The sequence below is a fragment of the Festucalex cinctus genome, chromosome 19 (genome assembly GCF_051991245.1).
Source record: "Festucalex cinctus isolate MCC-2025b chromosome 19, RoL_Fcin_1.0, whole genome shotgun sequence".
NCBI classification, from domain to species: Eukaryota; Metazoa; Chordata; class Actinopteri; order Syngnathiformes; family Syngnathidae; genus Festucalex; species Festucalex cinctus.
The window spans coordinates 6662083-6682544 of NC_135429.1; the positions used below are offsets into that span (position 1 = coordinate 6662083).

General features: G+C 39.2%; 1 protein-coding gene across 25 annotated transcripts in view; it reads left to right on the plus strand.

The window, feature by feature from the left end:
• adgrb2 (adhesion G protein-coupled receptor B2) overlaps window positions 1-20462 on the plus strand; it is a 168636-nt gene that overhangs the window by 69959 nt on the left and 78215 nt on the right. For 19 of the 25 annotated variants that reach the window (XR_013280501.1, XM_077508001.1, XM_077508000.1 and 16 more), the window contains exons 3-6: window positions 7119-7199; window positions 8380-8568; window positions 15141-15302; window positions 18980-19144. Coding sequence is in view for 24 of the 25 variants with exons in the window: in XM_077508001.1 (XP_077364127.1) it covers window positions 7119-7199; window positions 8380-8568; window positions 15141-15302; window positions 18980-19144 (597 nt within the window). In the remaining variant the exon portion in view is untranslated. The remainder of the gene's footprint in view (window positions 1-7118; window positions 7200-8379; window positions 8569-15140; window positions 15303-18979; window positions 19145-20462) is intronic. The other 6 variants (XM_077507997.1, XM_077508016.1, XM_077508010.1 and 3 more) reach the window with 5 other exon arrangements.

Genomic DNA, 20462 nt, shown 5'->3' on the forward strand with positions numbered 1-20462 from the left:
CACCCCTTTCTACAGAGTGCTGAACCAAAAAAAAAGTGGAATCTGCAGCCTCCTCATGCGCTTCTGAGATATGAATTATGCAAAAAAAAAAAAAAAAAGTTCGCCGTGTTTGCTTTGGCGTGTGATGTAAACAGGCATGGATACAAGCAATCAGTTTGTATGTTTGTGAAGGAATTGTATCATGAATGCATTTTAGTGTGCTGAAAGGATTGCATACTAAAAAGTCGGCACACATGAATGACTCTACGCGACCAAAATTACAAGAGCGTGACCGCTGACACGCACAGTCTTGCCGGATCCATGCCAGACATTTTGCCGCTACTCACGTTTGTGCTTCAGACTGGCCTTAAACAATGTTAGAAAACATACATGAGCAGCAACACAAAATGGGGGAAAAAAAGAAAAGTCACAAAACTCAAAAATAGATGCACGCCAGCAGTCCTGATGCGTTCACCTTCGTACTGGACACATGAAGCAGATGGAGTGTGGGCACTGATTTAGAAATCGCTCCCCAACCATCACTCCAAGACTCGCTGTCACTGCCATCTCTTAAATCCCTTACTAGCGTGGAGATGATTATGTTGCTATGGTAACACTATCTTCCTGCAGAGTCAAGCTTGAGCAGAAACCATTTTTTTTTTTTCATACTTTGGTGTGTTGCTCCATCAAATTTCCATTTAATCAGGTTGTATTCTTGATGGCTACAGTGTCTGGACAATAGTCGGGTGAAATATTCTGACAGCTGAGCCTGGTCGATGCCAATCTGAAGATTCGGTTTAGCTATTTTTTTTTATCCATTTCAGTTTGAAATCTCTTCTGCAAGTGGAAAAGTTTGTCCATCGTTTGGTTCAATTGTCTACAGGAAAACCTGATGACCCACTTTAACAAAAGCCTCGTCAGCGGTAATTTTATTCTTGCGTGCAATCAGGAGTATGAACTGAAAGGGTTAAAAATAAACTATATGTCTAACCATCAGCAGTTTTGCATTGCCATGAGCATGTGAACATGCTGAATTCACATTTGTGGCTAAATTATCAACTTTCTATGAAGTTCTGTCATGTTTGTGAATTCTTAGACAGAATTATTAATATTAATATGGATGTTTCCTCCAAATCTTTTAGTGTTCAAGTATTTTTTTTCCTCATCCACCTGCTTTGGATTGTATACTGGATTTTGGTCACAATGCCTTACACTATGGATATAAGTGCATTTTTACTAGTGTTGTTCCGATACCGTTTTTTGGATCCCGATACTGATACCGATACCCAGCTTTGCAGTATCGGCCGATACCGATACTTAAGGTTTTTTTTCCTCAACATGAAAAAGCTGTCCTGCCATTGGTTCAGAGCATTCAAGGGCCAATAGGATATCTTAGATCGCCATGCAGTGACGTGTCACATACCAGTGAATGTCGTGCACGAGCAAGACACAAGATGCTGCATCCAAAATCCTCGATTAGCATTGGAATTAATGGTATCGGCATGTTACTTGTGAGTAGTCACCGATACCACTGTTTTTATGCAGTATCGGCACCTCTGCCGATACCAGTATCAGTATCGGAACAACACTAATTTTTACCAAATGTCCGTAATTCACTATGGAGAAAGTACAAATGCGTATTTTTTATTTTTTTTTAAAGTACAATGAGGTGTCAAGGCACAATCAACCTCACTCAATTCTTAGCAATCAATTAATCACTTGTTATGCCCCATATGAGGAGCAACACTTTGAATCTGAGATTGCATTGTTTTGATATTATCTCAAAGAAATATTGGAATAAGACAATGCCATGTTACTAGTATTTTGAGATTGCCATTAATAAGAGAAAATAACTTAGATGAGCACTTTTTTTTTTCCCCCTAAAATGAATATACTGTAGTGTTTCCCCAGTGTGTTATAGGCTTTACGTCAGAGGTCTCCAAGTTCGGTCCTCAAGAGCCCCTATCCAGCCTGTTTTCCATGTTTCCCTCCACTAACATACCTGATTCATGATCGGGATCGTTATCAGGCTTCTGTAAAGCTTGCTGATTAGCTGATCGCTACATTCAGCTGTGCTGAAGGACGGAGACATGGAAAACAGGCTGGATTGGGGCTCTCGAGGATCGAACGTGGAGACCCCTGCTTTACGTCTTCTGTCATCTTCACTGTCATTTTTTAAAGCCGAATCAAACTGTAATCATCGGTCATTTTATTTTAACCACTTCATCAGCACTAGTTTATTAGGGCCAACCAAAAAGGTGGGCATTCCATCAGTCCAGTCATAAGTCAATAAAACCGGCATCCGTCCGTGACTGTCGGCATTTACTCAATGCCCACCTCTTACAAATTAGAGCAAAAGAGCCACTACTGTCCTATATTGACTCTGCATTTGCCATTCATCATTATTCTCTTCTGCTTTTTAAAGAATGAAAATAACTTGCAGGGCAAAATGAGCTATGCTTTGTCCAGTCAGAATAAGAGTTGAAACCTTTCTCATAAGAAAAAGAAGCCAAACAGGTGGAGGCGAAATGAAACAAAACCAATTTAGTTTCAGGAATTGCGAGGATCGTCGTGTACATACGCGATTGTGTATGCGGCAAAGGCAGGCGAGAAAAATACGCAGGCAGCCCATGGGGTTGAGAAAACTCGATTGTGAATCCATTTTGAAAAGCACACAAATGACCTTGAGGGCCCCATAGCCGGGGAGACGCTGTCCCGCACCAATCTAATTCAACTTCTCTTCTCATATCTGCTTTGGAGCCAGCAAGGGGTGAGGGAGAGTAGTAAGCAGGACTGGAGTGGATCTATCTGTCCAGTAGCGTATAAAATGTCCATTACAGTGCACTTCTATCAGTTTGGACCATCCCAGATGGACTCGGGAATAAATGGACAGCACCAGAGAGCTATAGAGCCAGAATGGGATGTAAGGCTCGGAAAAATTGTTCATGATTGTTGGTGTTAAGGAAAGCGTACGTCCATAATGTGATGGTGAAACAACCGACAGTTGTCCACAGCAAACAATGGCATGCAAAACAACTGATTTCCAGCATTACCATATGAATTCCCTTGTGCACAAGTCTTAAATCCTTACTCAAGACAACCGTAGCTTGAGCTGGCTCTGTATCAACCCCCCCCCCCCACAGCTTGCTGCCTTGCATTCCGAAATGCTTCACAGCACGCCATTTCTTTGTTTATTCACCGCAGTCATATTTGTGTGTGCATGTGCCATACAATATGTAAGCATGTTAGCGCGGTAGCGCGGAGACTTGCACCTAAGCCGGTTCTCCGAGGGTGATCGTCTTCGCTTTGTTCTTTTTTGCATTGAGTTTGAAAGCTCATCGCTCAGCAGTGAAAGTGACTTCATCTGACTACAACATTTGTCAGTGGAACGTCTGCCGATTCGGTTCAACCACTATTGATATCATGGCTGGTGGGCTGAAACTGAGTCTGTCCACATGGTCAATTTCCTATTTTTCCCACAAATCAATCCTATTGCTGTTTCCACGTGAAGTTATTGTTGCGCATCATTTACCAAAGTATTGAAAATAGCTTGAGAACAAATCCATTATCTCACTTGGATCCTTGAACTGTCAAGAATGTGGTGGTTGAGGACGCAAATGCAGGGAAACGGGGGATGAGGAGGCAAAGTCCACAATGTTTTTCTTTTAATTAAACACAAACAAGGCACAGGTCAAAAAGAACAAAACAACAAAGTCAAAATACAGAGCGTGGCATGACATGGGGGCAAAAAACAAGGCAAGACATACACTAACAACAGCAACAAACAATAGACCGACAAGGACTGAACAAACGACAATAGACTAAATACGCCAACACTAATTGACATGACGAGACACACCTGGGGAAGACACAATTTGCTGAGGGCACTGATTGGTTGAAACACGACGAAGGGCAGGAAAACACAGGTGGCCCACGTAAAGCTTGATGAGACAAAGGAAGGATACAGGAACAACATAACACTGATCGCAACAAGAAAACCCAAATTTAAGTTTACCCCACAGAACCGTAACATGACACAAACTGTCCGAGAAGTGTCATAAAACTACATTTCTTAACCTGTGGGAGCCGTATGGCATTACATCGCCTCAAAATTGTAAGTCTATATTACATCACTCCTGGGTCTAAGAGAGGGCTGGTCAAACTGGTCCTCGAGGCCCGGAGTCCTGCAGGTTTTGGAGGTTTCCCTCTTCTAACATTAGCTGATTCCAATCAACAGGATCGTTAACAGGCTTATGCCCAGCTGAGCATGAATCAGCTGGGCTGGAGAAGGGAAACATCCAAAACCTGCAGGACTCCGGCCCTCGAGGACCGAGTTTGTCTATGACCTTTTGAAAAGAGTGAGAAGATGACGTAACCACAGTCGTTTGTTTTTGTAAAGTAATAAAGGCTTTTTGTCTTGTCGCATATTAAAGTAGTGAATGAGCAAGGGTGCGGCTAAAAATTACTTCAGTAATGGATTAATTCATGAAAAAAACAAAAGATGCCTTTTTTCAAAAACAAGACAAACAAATTAATTATGATTCAGTTACTGGTTTGGTTTGTAACGAGGAAAATAGGGAAGGATGCTGATCATTGATAATCGATTACCGTATTTTCACGACTATAAGGTGCACCTAAAAGCCTTCATTTTTTTCAAAAGCTGACCCTGCGCCTTATAATCCAGTGCGCCTATATGGATCAATATTGAGCAGTAACAGGTCTCGCTGTCAAGACGCAATCAGTGACCGTGCACGATCGGTGACGCGCATGCGCCGAAGATCCCGCCATCTTGGATCGCTAGCTAATGCTAATACTTTACCTCAGGGAAAATAATAAAACAGCTGTTTATTCATTTTGGCAGTGAATGGAGTTGTCAGGAATCTGGTTTGTAATCTATTAATAAAGTTTGACTGACCTATTTGACTATTTTGTTGACATTCCCTTTAGCGCAGCACCATCTAATGGATGCATAACGTAACCACAGCCTCTACTGTAGCGCCTTATATATGAAAACAGTTTTAAAATATGTCATTCATTGAAGGTGCGCCTTATAGTGCGGAAAATACGGTAATCATTGCACCTCGAGAATTAACATGATTTGGGGGTGGTGGTGTGATTATGTTAGTGTGCAACGCCTTGAAAGTTGCTGTCAAGCAAGATGGGCTGTTTTGCCCGACAACGATGATACATAACAAAATAACATAAAATTGTATCATAAAGTTCATACTTTCCTCAGCTTCACATTTACAGCTTTGACTACTATATCTTATATTCGTAGTGTTTTATATAAACTCACTGCTGCCCATTTCTGTGTCATCTCCCATGAAATGACTTTTGCCTGCAAGCTGCGTATTTCCCTATTATTTATTATCAACATATTAACGTGACAACCAATTCTCAATAACACTCTTTAAAACAAAACGGAAAAAAATGTCGAGGTTGTCACTATCAAAGAAAAAAAAAAGCCTTCTGAGGCCTTGCCAGTCTGATGCACCACATCACCCAATCACTGTCACAACTCCATTGACTTCACAGGGTTCACAATGACAGATTGCTCACGAGTCAAATCCCAATAGCTGCTGCTCTTATCCTTTGCTCTCCAAATGAACATCACAGTGACACACAGCACAACTGGAATCTAACATGTCACCCGGTTCATCAAAATATGTCTGCGCCAGGCATCTTGTTATTTATGGCTGTCATCGTCAAAGCCAGCAGTCACATTTTAAATTGTCGAGCAAACTTTTCTCAAATGGATCGCGAAACTTGTCTGTTGACAAATATTTGTGTGCAACTGCTCACGGCTTATGAGCCTTAATAATTAGTAGAGATTATTTCATATCAATTCACATAATTATAGTGATGGAAATGATGTCACCAGTCCAAAAATGCCCTGTCAACCCCCCCAATTTCTTAATACATACAGTACATAAACCTCACTGTACCTTAGACATTCCCCTTAAACTTGTCTTATGATAGCGTATAAATCAGGGGTGTCCAAACTTTTTCATTTGAGGGCCACATACAGAAAATCAGAAGGACGCAAGGGCCACATAACGTTATGAAGAGAACTTGTGTTTAGTCATAAAAATTGTACAAATAATTTATTTGTCCTTTTGCATATTTATAAAAATGGTACACAGTATATAAACCAATTTATTTGTAATATGGCAATAGGGTTATTATAGTTTTGCAATTTTTCATTTTAGTTTTTATTTTGTTTTGAATTTCTTTTTTAATGTAGTTAGTTTTAATTAGTTTTCAGGGTGGTTCTCTTAGTTTCATTTAGTTTTAGTTCTTTAATAAATGCTTAGTTATAGTTTAGTTAGTTTCAGTATTAGTTTTAGTTTTTATTATTTATTTTTAAACATGTATTACTTGTGCACAATATTTAAAAAAAACACCATGGTTGCAACGTCATTATTCCGGTTTATATCAAAATAAATCATAAATCATCACCAAAGGCTCATGCATTCAATTAATTACCAAAGACTAAAACAAAGGACATTTTTGCTATAATTATAGTTGGTTTTATTTTTAGTTAGTTTTGTAAACATAAAATGTAGTTTCAGTTAGTTTTCTTTTTTAAAAAGCATCTTCGTTTTTATTTTATTTCGTTAACGAAATTGTAGTTTTGAATTTTAGTTTTTTGTTAGTTTTAGTTAACTAAAATAAACTTTAATAGCACCTGTGTTTTTTTTAACTGAGTCAAATGCCATTTTTAGCATATGTCGCGGGCCACTAAAAAATGGATGGCGGGCCGCAAATGGCTCCCGGGTCGCAGTTTGGACACCTCTGGTATAAATCAATTTGCAGAGGAAATGAAAAATCTACTCCCGTGCCCAGATTTGCCAAGGGAGATAACACTGACTTTGACATGCTGCATTTGTTTCTACTTCACAATCATTTAGTTTCAGCCAACGTTTGACAAAGCAAGGTGTTGGGATCAGCAGATCTTTGCTTAATCACTCGCAGGCCTCCTTTTTTTTTTCGACTTCTCACGCCATCTTTAATTCCGTTTTACAAGCTAAAACAAAAGAACTCTCTAACGCACACAATTACTGATAATTCATGTCAGTCGTGCACTCTATATGAGTGAAGAAGTACAGAACTGAATTTGTATATTTTTTTTCTTACAGACCCATATGACGACGACTTGAAGGTGAAGACGCAAAGACCAAGATCAGCTGACCTGCCAGGTGTGTTTCAGGCACAAACAGGTGCGTAATGTGTATGTCTATGCACAAGTTTACAGCCAGAAGAAGAAAAAAAAATGCCTGGAAAATATATAGAACATTTATCTTTAGAATCTCCAGTTTGAAATCCATGTGATTAAAAATAAATATGCGAAAAATGTCGTGTTTATGTGACGTGAGCTATGCTTTTACATGCGTGACATTTCGCATTATTCATGTTGGCGGTTTGACCCACATTCAAACAGGTCGACCTTTGAGCGTACTGTGCACACACACGCCCATATTCACTTGTCCTACTGCGTGGAGCAGAAAGCTCCTTCTGTCAGGGAAAAGCACCGACTCTCTCTGTCTAGTCCTCTCCCGTGTGTTCCTGCTTTGCCTCTCCCATCCTTCCATTCCTCAAGGCATTGGAGATGAGCTTAAACCCTGACTCACGGCTTGTTAATGAAGATGTAATGCGATTAACGGACATGAAATTAATTTGATTTCCTCCGCTGCCACGTGATGACGCCTCTATCAAAGAACGCGGTGCTTGGAAAACAATTCCGAGAGGAGTTGGAGTGACTTAATACTTAATCGTCTCTTTCTAGGGACTAACCAAGATAGGACGCAATTTAGTGCCATTAAACCCATTTTTAAGTGTATTCAGTTCACTTTTAGCAGTATTCAGAAGTTTTTTTTCCCTAGCACACAAAAAAAATATATATTGAGTACTGTATTCTGGAAATGTTGCATATACCATATGAATAATTTAGGGCCCTATTATAGACCAGTGAGGTACTCCATAAGTCACCTTTAACTCATTTACTGCCATTGACGTATAGACATGTCAATGGAACGGGATTGACTTAACTCATTCACTGCCATTGACGGATATACACGTCAATGGCAGTGGATGGGTTAATAGCTTGGATTTCATGTTATTAAAGTGGAGATATTTATCCCTTCTCTAAGTAAGTGCATCCATTTTTATGTCAACTCTCTTCTTCTTCTTCTTCTATTTTCTTTTCAGTAGAGGATTTTTTTTTTCCAATGTTATCCTGAAATCTGCATGGGAACTTCCCTGGAAAGCGTCGTCACCTAATTAAACAGAGTGACAACGCTTCTAAATCCTTTAAACTTGTGTTGGCACAGTACTAAAATTGCTTCACGAGCTAATGTTCGACCGTTAGCTAAGCTCAAGCCTCTGTGTCCAAATCTCCAGGTGACCCTGCAGCTGAGGAATGGTCTCAGTGGAGCGTGTGTTCACTGACATGCGGACACGGCTGGCAAGTGAGGACGCGCTCGTGTGTTTCGTCTCCTTACGGCACGCTGTGCAGCGGTGCCTTGCGAGAGACGCGCATGTGCAACAATACAGCTTCCTGTCCTGGTGAACCCGGGATTATAAACTCAGGTATGCGCGTGGGCCAACTTTTTATCTTTGGATAAATTCAAAAATAAATAGTTACCATTTCTTCGTCACTCCAGGAAGGGCTTAGTCCTTATATATAATTAAATTAAAATTCTGCCATTCTCATAATTGTCAACCAGGAAATTAATAGGACATCTAGACAATCATATTATTTGAGGAACTTGTGCCTTGATTAGCAGCAACGGTTCTTATATCAGCTTGAAATGATTGTGTTTGTTTTTGAGTGCCCTTGATTGTAAGAGAAAGGAAATTCTGTTGAGTGAGCCCTCTTCACTGCCAAGCGCTATTTTCTGTACTTGAGTGACTCGAGTTTGATGATCACAGTTTCAGTGCCAGCTCTGGGATGGTTCGAAACTTTGACCAGTTCTTTGATTTCTGGTAGTCCCCAACGGAGCCGGGTTACTACAGTTAACGAAACAGAACGAAATAACTAAACTAAAATTTAAAACATGTTTTTGTTAACAAAAAGCTTTCAAAATAATGAAAACTAATTTCAACTACAATTTTCACATCAATAACAATTACAAAAAAAATAATAATAATAATTATAGTGAAAATATCCTTCGTTTTTGTCACGTTTGGGGGGTGTTGGAGGCAGAACCCAAATGCAGGGGGCAACAAAAACAGGGCAAGGCAGGGATTAAAAAAAAAAAAAAAAAAAAAAAAAAAGGGTATTTAATTTACAAAAAATGTAAACAAGGTACTATGGAAAAATACAAGTTAACAAGGTCAGAAACAAACTAATGACAAAAACAAGAGGGCAACAAGGCATGGCATGGACAAAATGGGATGACAGCAACAGCAACAATGACTCAACAAGAACTGAAAGAAAGCAGGGTAACTAAATACGCAGGGTAACGAGAAAACAACAGACACCTGGGCAAGATACAAGAGGCTTGGGGAGCTGATTGGTCAACACACTGGGAAGGGAAGACACACTCAGGTGGACGTGGTTAGACATAACGGGAAAGGGAAGAGACAAGGAATACATGAAATAACCAAAAGAAAAAAAAAATATATATATATATATACATATATATATGAACTAATAAAAGCTAAAATCAAATACAAAAAAAAAGAACTTGCCTCTAAAAACTAATTAAAACTAATTAAAAAAAAAACAGTCAAGTTAAAACGAAGTAAAAACTAGCTAGAATGAAAAATTTAAAACTATTACAATCCTGACTGGAGTGGGACAAAAAATGGTGCCTGAAAGAGCGCGAAATGTTGCTTGGCCAGATTTACCGTATCTCCACAGTCAAGGTGTTTAGTGTTAGGTTTTTAAACTAAATTTTCTATCATTCTAAAACAAATTAAGGTGTAGACGTTTTCCTGACTGCGATTGGCTGGCAACCAGTTCATGGTGTACCCCGCCTACTGTCCAAAGCCAGCTGGGATAGGCTCCAGCACCCCCATGACCCTTGTGAGGAGTAAGCGGTTCAGAAAATGGATGAATGGATGGAAGTTTTCCTGATCTAACATTGTTGGAAATGTGAGAACTTTGATCACATTACCATTTTTGAAAACAGTAAAAATATTACAAATTTTTCTGGCATCTGTGTTTCTTCTTCTTTTTGGTGCCTTTAATGACAGTACAGACTCATTATGTGCGCTGTAAACATAATTATGTTTATAAGTGAGCCATGCAGACACCGTCATGGAATACCCCTTTTATAGAGTACGGTTAATTGTTGGGTAATTGGTGTCTATTTAATCATATAATTTACATGATCAGTACTTCATTTTGAAGCATGTTCGGATTCAATAGCTAAAATTCTAAAAAGGAAAAAAAAGAGACACATTTCCCCTCCATGTCAGTGCATATGCTAATCTTGTTTTTAAATTCAAATCTGCCAATGCGATTTGTCTGTCTAAGTGCCTCGCTTTTCCGTTCAGTGTTGATATTAATATTCTCAGCCGCTCCTTTGATGGGATATTGGCTGTTGTGTTGTTCCGTGCATTATTTCATTATTTGTTGCATTCTGACATGCTTCTGCTGGGGTGGAGGGACACCCCGGGGATCGCCCAAATTGTACCGCAGCTAATTCAGCTAAATGGGGAATGTGGAGGTGGTAGCAAAGAGACATGAATGTGTTTAATGAGCTTGATGAAATTGACTTTTAAAAATAACCCTTCAATCACGAGGTATGCGTATGTGAGCGCTGGTATTTTTGTTAAGTCTGACAAGGTGACACAAAAACAAATGGAACAATTTTAATGACATTTTCTAGAATTGCAACCTATTAACTCATGCACTCCCAGCCATTTTCACAGAAGCAATCCCGTTCGCTCCCGGCTGTTTTACTGAATTTTGACTGATTTTGCAATGCCCACAGAATATTGTGTTCAATTGCTATAAAAGTATGGAACCTATCATAAGAAAGATTAAAGTCTCTTCTTTCATCAGGAAAAAAAAAGTGTTTCTATCTGTTACCATTTTGCAGCAATTACCATTAGAAGAGAGCTAAGTTTCATCAGTTTTCACAAATCTATTTAAAATTGTAAGTAATTGAGCTTTTTTTCTAGATGACCCTGGTTGATCTCCTTTGCTCTGCTGCCACCTGCTGGCCGTTTGTGTAATAACTACCATTTCTGCAACCGTTTTTTGCAGTTGAGAGGCTGCATCAAACCCTTCTGTATGCTTTAGCATAAACCCCCCCCAAAAAAAACAAAAAACAAAAAAACGTATAAATACGTCTTTGGGACACTTAAAAAAAAAACGTATTTACAGGTTTTTGGGAGCAAAGGATTTAAATGTTGGTGCAGATCCATATCAAATCACATTTTAAAAAGGTCTAGTGTAGGGCCCACTACTTGTGAAATTTTGATAGCCGTATTCAGATTTTTTCATTCTGTCTCAGTAGATCCCCATACTTCACATAAACAGACCTTCAGAACATGGCTTGCTCAACCTAGAACATCTAATATTCCAAGCCAACATTTATTCGGTTTTAAATGTATTTACTCCGAAAAAAAATAAAAAATAAGCAAGGCACACAAGCTCCCTCCCCTCCCCCCAAACACCGCCCCCCACTCCCCAACCCCCACCACAACCTCCCTTCAGATACCCTGAGGTGGAGAGAATGCACTGTGCATATTTTATTTCTTAGATTAGCTTGACAGAATTTTTATTGAAATATTTTCCGCATGTTTGTGTTTTGATTTTGTCAGAGCGAATACTAGTGGTGAGTTATAAGTGTGGCTGAATATGTCTTTGGGCATCTCTGTGCATCTGCGTGCAACATCACAGAAAACTGCTATGGACAGAAAGGCAATGAAGTGTAAAAGGACTTTTTTTTTTTATTTTATTTTTTTTTTAACCCCCCATCATCATGGGTAAAACTCCCAATTTGAGGCGATACCGAATCAATTTAGCTAATGGTCTTGTCCTTGTTAAAGCCAACTAGGCAGTAAGTGGTCGAGCGAATGTTTTTTGCCCCCCCCCTTGCATTTGCAGTATAATGCTCCCATTCCCTAAAGCATGCGAAGAGACGTTGTACCCCGGCTTGTGTTGTATTTAACTACTGCTGATTTGCCGTAGATTCAGTGACATTTAAAAGACGGACTCAAATAATGTTGTATTATGCAGTACATGTCCCTGGGTCAGCGCGTAGCCAAACGATGCAGCGCCACATCTCCGGTAACCGTTCAAGCGATATAGTGAGAGTGAAATCATGGCTACATGCAAATGTTGAGCACAAGAACATCAATAATGCAACATGCTGTGCTTTGACCCCGTCTTAAAGTGTTGGTAATGGCGGCTATCTTCAGGGTTAATATGCATGTGTCTTATTATTGCCTATTTGCCCCACATGTTAGTGATGGCAAATTACAAGCTGATATCTTAATAAAGTATATGTAATTAAATGTTTAATAATTAAACACATTTTGAAGCTGTCGAGTTCCCGTATCCTAATTACAAGTAACTTAGGTCTGATTAGTGCTGTAAGTGAATGCCATGCTATTTTAAGTCGGTATTTATTATGAAGGAGGATTAGCTAAGACAGCTTTATCCTCTTTACAGTTTGTAACAGAAACACAGGCCTGTTGAAATGGCTCAACTCCAAACATTCGTATCCCACAAAAGTGAGTACACTCCTGACATTTTGGCAGATATTTAATTATATCCGCCTTAGTCATTTTCCCTCCTCAGCGTCATGTGACTCGTCCTGCGGTCAGATGAGACCAAGATAAACTTATTTCGTTAAGATGGGTGGCAGCAAACAGGTGAGTAGTACAAAGGCAAGTGTGTCTTCAGAAGGGGTGTTCCCAAAAAAAATAAAATAAATAAAAATAAAAATAAAAAAATTCGCATAAGAATCACAATTTTTTTTTAGTATGATTCAGAATCGATTTTAAATGTTCCAAAATCGATTTTATTTAAATTATATTATACTGTCTTGCCCTTGTTTGTGTGTGCCTTTTATTGGGAGCGCTGTTCATGTTGTACACAATTTGGCCACTTAGGGGCAGTGTGGTTCTGATACACGTAAATTGTAGCCACGTTAGAGAGTAGAAGGAAAAAGTCACGCTCAAGTTATTCCATTAGAAGTGTTTTTTTATTTTGTATTTTTTTTTTTATTTGTTAAGCACTCCTGAAGCGTTTTGTATGAATCGCCGTTCTTTTGAGTGATAAAACTTCCGCTAGTAGCGTGCTAATTTGTATTAGCAAGTCACATTGGAATAGATCATGACAAGTCTTTGCACATCTATAAATTGAAGAAGAAATCATTGCCAACCAAATCATTTTGAATCAAGAATTGTTCTGAATGGAAAATCGATTCTGAATCGAATCGCAGACCCAAAAATCAGAATCGAATCGTGAGACAGTCCGCCAAATTTCAGTGTTGTCTTATGAAACGATATAATTAATTGTCTGCAGAAATGTGAAGGGTGTAATCACTTTTGTGAGATACTCACAGCCATTTTGTATGAACCAGAATAGTTTCTCTTTCTTCGGTATTATTGCTTTTTCTCTTTTTCATTCAATGTCATTCATCCCTATATGTTTGAACGGCGAAAATATTTCTGAGCTTTATGAAGTGTTCTAAGCGGCCATTCCAACGTGAAGCCCCGATCCACGTTGGACTTTTTCCCCCCTGCCTGACTCCTTCTCTTTTTGACGTACGCACACTTACAGCCAACAATGAGGCACTCGAAAGCGTCGATGTCATGCTGTCAGTTTCATTGAATAAGTATAACAGAAAGGATACGACAGGACTTGTTTAACTCATTCACTCCCAATCATTTTCACTGAAGTGTTTTCCTGGATTTTGACTGGTTTTGCAAGGCCCGCAAAATATTATGTTCTATTGCTATAAAAAATATGGAACCTACCAAAAGAGAGATTAGAGTCTCTTGTGCAGCAATTAGCAATAGAACATAGCTAAGTTTCATCATTATTCACAATTCTGCTTAGAACTGTGGGGAAATCAGCTTGTTTTAACATGGCCTGGTTGATCTCTTATACTCTGCTGCCACTCAACCATTTTGTGCAGTAGATAGACTGCATCAAAGCGTTCTCTATGCTCTAGCATAAAAAAACAACAACAAACAAAACATATAAATACGTCTTTGGGACACTTAAAACATTTAAAATATGACATATTTATACGTTTTTGGGAGCTAATGAGTTAAATGTATGTAGACATTGAGAACATCCCCCCCCCAAGTCCCCTTAAAATCCTTTTGGCTGGATTGAATATCTGACCATTTACGAGCACCTCATTCTGCATACTTTTTAATAGCACTATCTCTCTGTGCCTCCGACTCCTGCTCCTTTGAGCCTTCTTTCACAGAGTAGACTTAATTATTTATCGCAATGATTTATTTAGCTTTTCTCAACAAGGCCAACTATCTTCATCCTCATATTTTTTTTTCTCTCACTCTCTCTCTTTGTCCAAATGTCGTTTATTTCTATCAAATAAGGCACACACATCTCTTTCTTTATTAGATCATTTTGAACAAGCATGGTTTGTTAGCCAAATGTTTTGCAAAGTCGACCGAATTATTGCACGCATTCACTCGTGTTCACTTTAACTTTGGACATTGTGCAGCCACTGCTGCATGGCGGAATTGGATCAAGCTGACACTGCTTGAAGTTAAGCTCAGTGATAAAGCAACACAAGAGGAGTCTTGAGGTCACATTCATTATTGACTAGTTTTTTTGTGCAACTTCGCCGCTCGTTTATTCCACTCGCATTTATTTCAACAGCTACATCTATTGCTAAAATTAGATAAGATGCGCAAGTAGGAGGACAGGTTTGCAGAACAGAAACGTTTCTTTCCTTAATTGGTTGGTGGAGTGCCTGTTGTAATTAGAGTCTTTGTTGGCCCTTAAGTCGGTAAGTAATAGTTGTAATGAAATCACGACTCAATCTGCATTACTGCATGGCTGTGTCCATCCCTGGCCTCCATTTCGGAAATGTTCGAGGAATGTGCTCATTTTCATTAATCTGTCATATCTCTCAACCGCTAACACCGTTAATGCCCCCCCGCCTCTTACCTTGCCTTCATTCCTCATCCCCATGTCGTGCGTTTGTGGGCATTTGCAGTGCATGGACTGTGGCACGAGTGGTCCTCGTGGAGTCTTTGCTCTGTGACTTGTGGGCGGGGCACCAGGACCCGAACCAGGAAGTGTGTGAACGAAAGCGGGGCCGTGCCTTGCGGATGGCCCGAGACACAGACCAAACTCTGCAACATTGCAGTGTGTCCGGGTTAGTATCTTGTCCATTTACATGTCACCGCCAGTCCACGTTTTAGTGTTGTTCAGGTATTGAAAAATGTTTTAAAACCAGATGGAATATTGATTGTAAAATTGTTCAAGTCCCTGTAAAGTGAAAATGAAAATGTTTTGTAACTTTGACAGAGAAGACGTAAACACATCCAACATCACAAGTATAGAAATCTCAAGTTATCAAATTACTATGCAAATATTTACAATTTTGACATAGAAACAGAAAAAAATCACAAAACTGCTTTTGAAAGGTGATTGTGGAGGAAGTGTATAATATTTGATTGCATGTTGAGAGGCAGTTTCTGTTGGGGCCCAGTGACGCACCTGGCCTATTATAAAAGTTAGTTTTTAATGAACTCCTCCCACAGATTTTATCCGATTGACTTGAACCATGTGAGTTTTCATCTATAAAAATTAAAAGCATGCTGTTGTGATGCACTGTTTGCCAAGAAAAATCAAGCTGATTTCGATTGTCTTTACATTTGTGAAATATGATCAATATGAAACTTAAAAGTACCAAACCGAGAAAGTTGATCATTCGCCGACTAAACATTCCTATAGTCAATCAAGCATTTCTGGAGCGTGGCTCACACGACACTTGGACTTGATACACTTGATGATCAAGTACCGACCCTTCCGTAAAAATAGCTAATCTTTGAAAACATCTGTTCTTCCCGCTGAGTTCATAAAAACTGAATTTTGCTTTATATGGCTAACATTCTGAAACCAATATTGCAAGTTCAATCCTCACTTATTATTGACATGTGAATGTGGCACACCCACTGATCATTCCTGCCTACTCATATTCGCCGTGTCCAAGACCTACACCAGAGTTTGAATTTCTATTTTCATTTTCATTTCATTTCACTGTTAAGAATTTTGCTTTCAATTCTTTACATTGTGTTCATGGTTGGCTCGGTTTGTTTTGCGGAGCGCGTCTGCGCTTCTGCTATTGTCTCCAAGATTACCTATTAGGCCTGCACATTGTCAATACGTTTAATTCTTGTGTGGAGGGCACCACAGGACGACCAATCTGATTGAGACTGGCCATCTGAAACGTCTGTATTAAGCAGTCCTCTGTACAAAAAGGGACCCATTCGTTTTAATTCTGAAGAAAGCCCAGCTGAACCATCACCGTTGCTATGATAGAGCTGCTTTATAGTTGGAGACTTTGTTTTCTCTGCAGATATTTAAATATCGGAACTGCTCAGAAGCTCTTTAAAAAAACAAAAAAAACAGCTTTTACACTTTATGTATGTGCAATATCTGTGCCCTTTAAAAGACATTTATTTTGAGAAATGGGTGGAAAATAACTTCAAAGTGTTTTATGATGCCAGAAAAAAAAAAAAAAAAGATATTTCATGTAACTTTGCATAAAGTAATTAATGCATGTCCAAGCTTTTTGCATATAATTGCACATTTGTTTATGACTGGACCCTGCCATTGCTACAGCATTTGAATGTTTTTGCTATGTTGTTTCTGCTATAGCTTTTGTTTGACAAATAGCTCTAAGTACATCTGCTAACCATCACCATCTCAAATTCACTTGAGTGCTTTAACATTCTGCTTCTAGTTACATTGGAGAAAGGCTTGAATTATACCTATTTTTGGTGGCATTACAGAAATGGGTGGATGAGGAATGTCACTTTTAGCACATGTGTACGGTGTAAAGCCTCATTAATGCAATGTGCATTTCAGAGTTCAAAGACGGAGCACTTTGGAAATGATGAATAGCAGCTTTTTTTTTTTTTTTTTTTTTTTGTGCGCAGACAAATGTGCTTTGAATGATCACTTTCCTCCCTGCATTCTCCGAATACATACATGTCACAATAAATGAATTTTCCACATAATACCAATGTCGATTTGCACTTAGCTTAATTGGCCTCTTCCTCTTTAATCTATTTTAGCAGCATCAAGTGGATTAATTTGAAAGGTGTTTGCGTCAGATAAATATTGTGCAAATACATAGGCTATTATATCACTGATGACTTTTTTCATCATATGAATGTTACGCAATGTTAAGAACCACTTATGGGTAGCATTTGGTTCAAATTGCGTTAGTGTTTCTTCTTAGATTTACTTCTCAGCAGGTTCCTGAATGGAATGAAGTGCACATATTACACACCGAGCCATTCTAATGGGTTCACTTGCTTATACGAGCACATTTGGTTTCTTTATTTTAGTCGCTTCGCAATCAGTCGGAGTTGTGGAATTCGCAGCGATCATCATTTGTCATCTCCAACAGCGATGTCTCAGCAAGTTTGACCAAATAATCAATAACTGGCAATTGCACCCCCGCCATCAAACCTTCACAGCAACAGACAAATATGTTTACTTCACTCTCTACTTTTCTCTCACTAGAAAATATCATTTGAACCGATACGAGATTTGAAAGCCCTGAGCTCATTTGAGGCTATTGTGCTGTTGTTCGCTAAAGTAAAGTTTAAATGTCAATTGATTTAACTGAGTGTCTTTTGTAAAATATGACAAAAACCAGACAAATTGCTAACAACACTGAGACACTTTGTATTATTGACTGATGTTCTGACACTGGCGGCAAAGGCACACGTTATGTGCTGGAAAACACAAAAAGTGTCAATTCAACATCCTGTAGACAGTAAAAATACAAGTCAAATAACTTAATATTTTAATACTGCAACCTTTCACTGCCATTCATATAATTTTAAACATTCTGAGATTGTTGCTGGATATTTAAGGAAAATTTCATTGACTTTAGATTATTTTGAATTTGACCAATTATTAGCACTACAGCCTGAACAAAAGGGGTCCAAGGATTGACCCTTGAGGTACGATGATAACAATCAGGTGTGCACTGGAGACTCCGCCCATCCACCAGCCCTCGTGACTGAAAGAAAAACAGAATAGATCTACACGCACCATGGATCACAACAGTAATAATAATAAGAAAGATAAGTTGATGGATTATTTGACAGCCAGTACTTCTTTTATTTCCATATAAAAACCTTCATATAGTCGTTGGCATGTACCTCCAGCCAAACACATTATTTTGTTTGACACTCAAAATTACGCAACATATTATTAGCTTTCAAGACCATGACACACCATCTCGCCTTGATCATTGCAATTTTCAGGGGGGCTTTTGGTTTATTTTATTTGACAACTCGATGATTCTAGCAATTCTTTTCTAGCACAGATCAGTAGTGGGAGCTTTGATTGCATGATGCATGTCAACCAGGCTTTGGTTAAGCTCTTTGGTATTTGTGGATAATTTGACAGGCAGTACTGGATTGTAGCAAAACATATCTATTTTTAAAATATATCTATTAATGCACAAACAGCCGTCAAGAAATACAATTGTCATCAACATGCAACACTGTGTATGAACTCTTTAAATCACGACCTAAAAGGAATTGTTAGAAGGTCTTTCACGACAGATTTAAATATTTATCACATGCAGTGTTGTTAAAAATGCTATTTATGGGAACCAAGAAAAACACCTGCACTCTGTTTACTCCTTCTATTAACCTGTTTTAATACCTTTTTGAGCAAGAGTTGTTTCATCTTTGCTCTCTTGTCTTTTTTTCCCTCTTATTTTACTCCCTTCCCTTTGAACCCAAAACAAAAACGGGATCATATTATCCCTATTTCCGCATCACTTCACTTCCACGGGGCCAGTGGAGGGCAAGTGGTTGGAGTGGGGCCCGTGGTCAAGATGCAGCGTCTCCTGTAACACGGGCACCCAGCAGAGGCAGAGACGTTGCAGCGCATCCGTGCACGGGTGGGCCGAGTGTAAGGGCGCCCATCAAGAGAGCAGAGAGTGCACCAACCCTTCATGCACTGGTATGGAGTGCTAAGCATTGCTCAGTGTTCACACTCACAAGATCTGTCATGCCATTACGCAAGCATGCAACTTGTATTATCAGTATCATCTTTATTGAAAAATAAAATAGGGTAGTTTTAAAGACACAAGACATATGTATAGGGTTTACTAGTGGGAAAAACAAAACAAAACAGGGAGAGTAGGCTTTTCATCATATCTGGCTTTCTTCACCTTTGAACTCAGAAAGCGTTCACATTTCCATGCAGCTTAAGGAAGTGTTCCTTTAGTCTTGCTAGCTACTGTAGCTGTGCTGGACTGAAATTGTTCAACTTGGCATAGGCAGTTCAGACTCTGACTCCCATCACTCAACTTAACTCTAGAGCACTTTAAAACCAACCACCGCTGTTTTTTTCTTAAAATGGAACCCAGGGACAGCAGATACAATGAAAACAGTAGAGGCCCCAAAATTGAACCCTGTGGAACACCATACGTTCTGTGATACATGTGAATTCATATTGCACATATTGGTCAGACCGACCGTTTTCTTTTTCTGCTCGACATTCTGCACTGGTCTGCTGCGATATCTGGGTTAGATGCCAAATTGCCTTGCAATTCTCTTAGAAGGGGGTGGTCCTAGAGGGAAAAGAATATTACTGTTTTACTACCGTATTCTTCGGATTGTACGTCGCTCCGGATTGTAAGTCGAACCAGCCAAAAAATGCATAATTAAGAAGGAAAAAACATATATAAGTCGCACTGGAGTATAAGTCGCAATTTTTGGGGGAAATTTATTTGGTAAAATCCAACACCAAAAACATACGTCATCTTGAAAGGCAATTTAAAATAAAAATAAAAGAGAGAACAACAGGCTGAATAAGTGTACGGTATACTAACGTTACATGACTGACATGCCAGGTAATGTCAGTAACGACGTAACATATTAAGAGCGAGCAGTGACGGGAGACGGAGTGTTGAAGCACGGAGCCAAAGGCTGGCGTTTTCTTGACATCAGCTTCTGAGGTCTTAACAGCAACTCCCCACTCAGCTAGAAGCTAACAGGGTAACTCCCCTTTTCCACATAACAAAACCTTCCCACCCGGAACTCTCCCGTCGTCCCAACGTTCCGTGGGTGAATTATGTTCCCATCACTACAAGTTATTCATATAACTCTAGCATAAAGAACATGCTAACAAGCTTACCAAACTATCAGTTTCACTCCAAATCACTAAATCCAATGAAATCTTCATCCTCGGTGTCACTTTTATACAACCCCCCCAACTCGGGAGGTAGACGTCTTCTTCTACCGGCAATGTTGAACTTATCAACACAGGCCTAGAG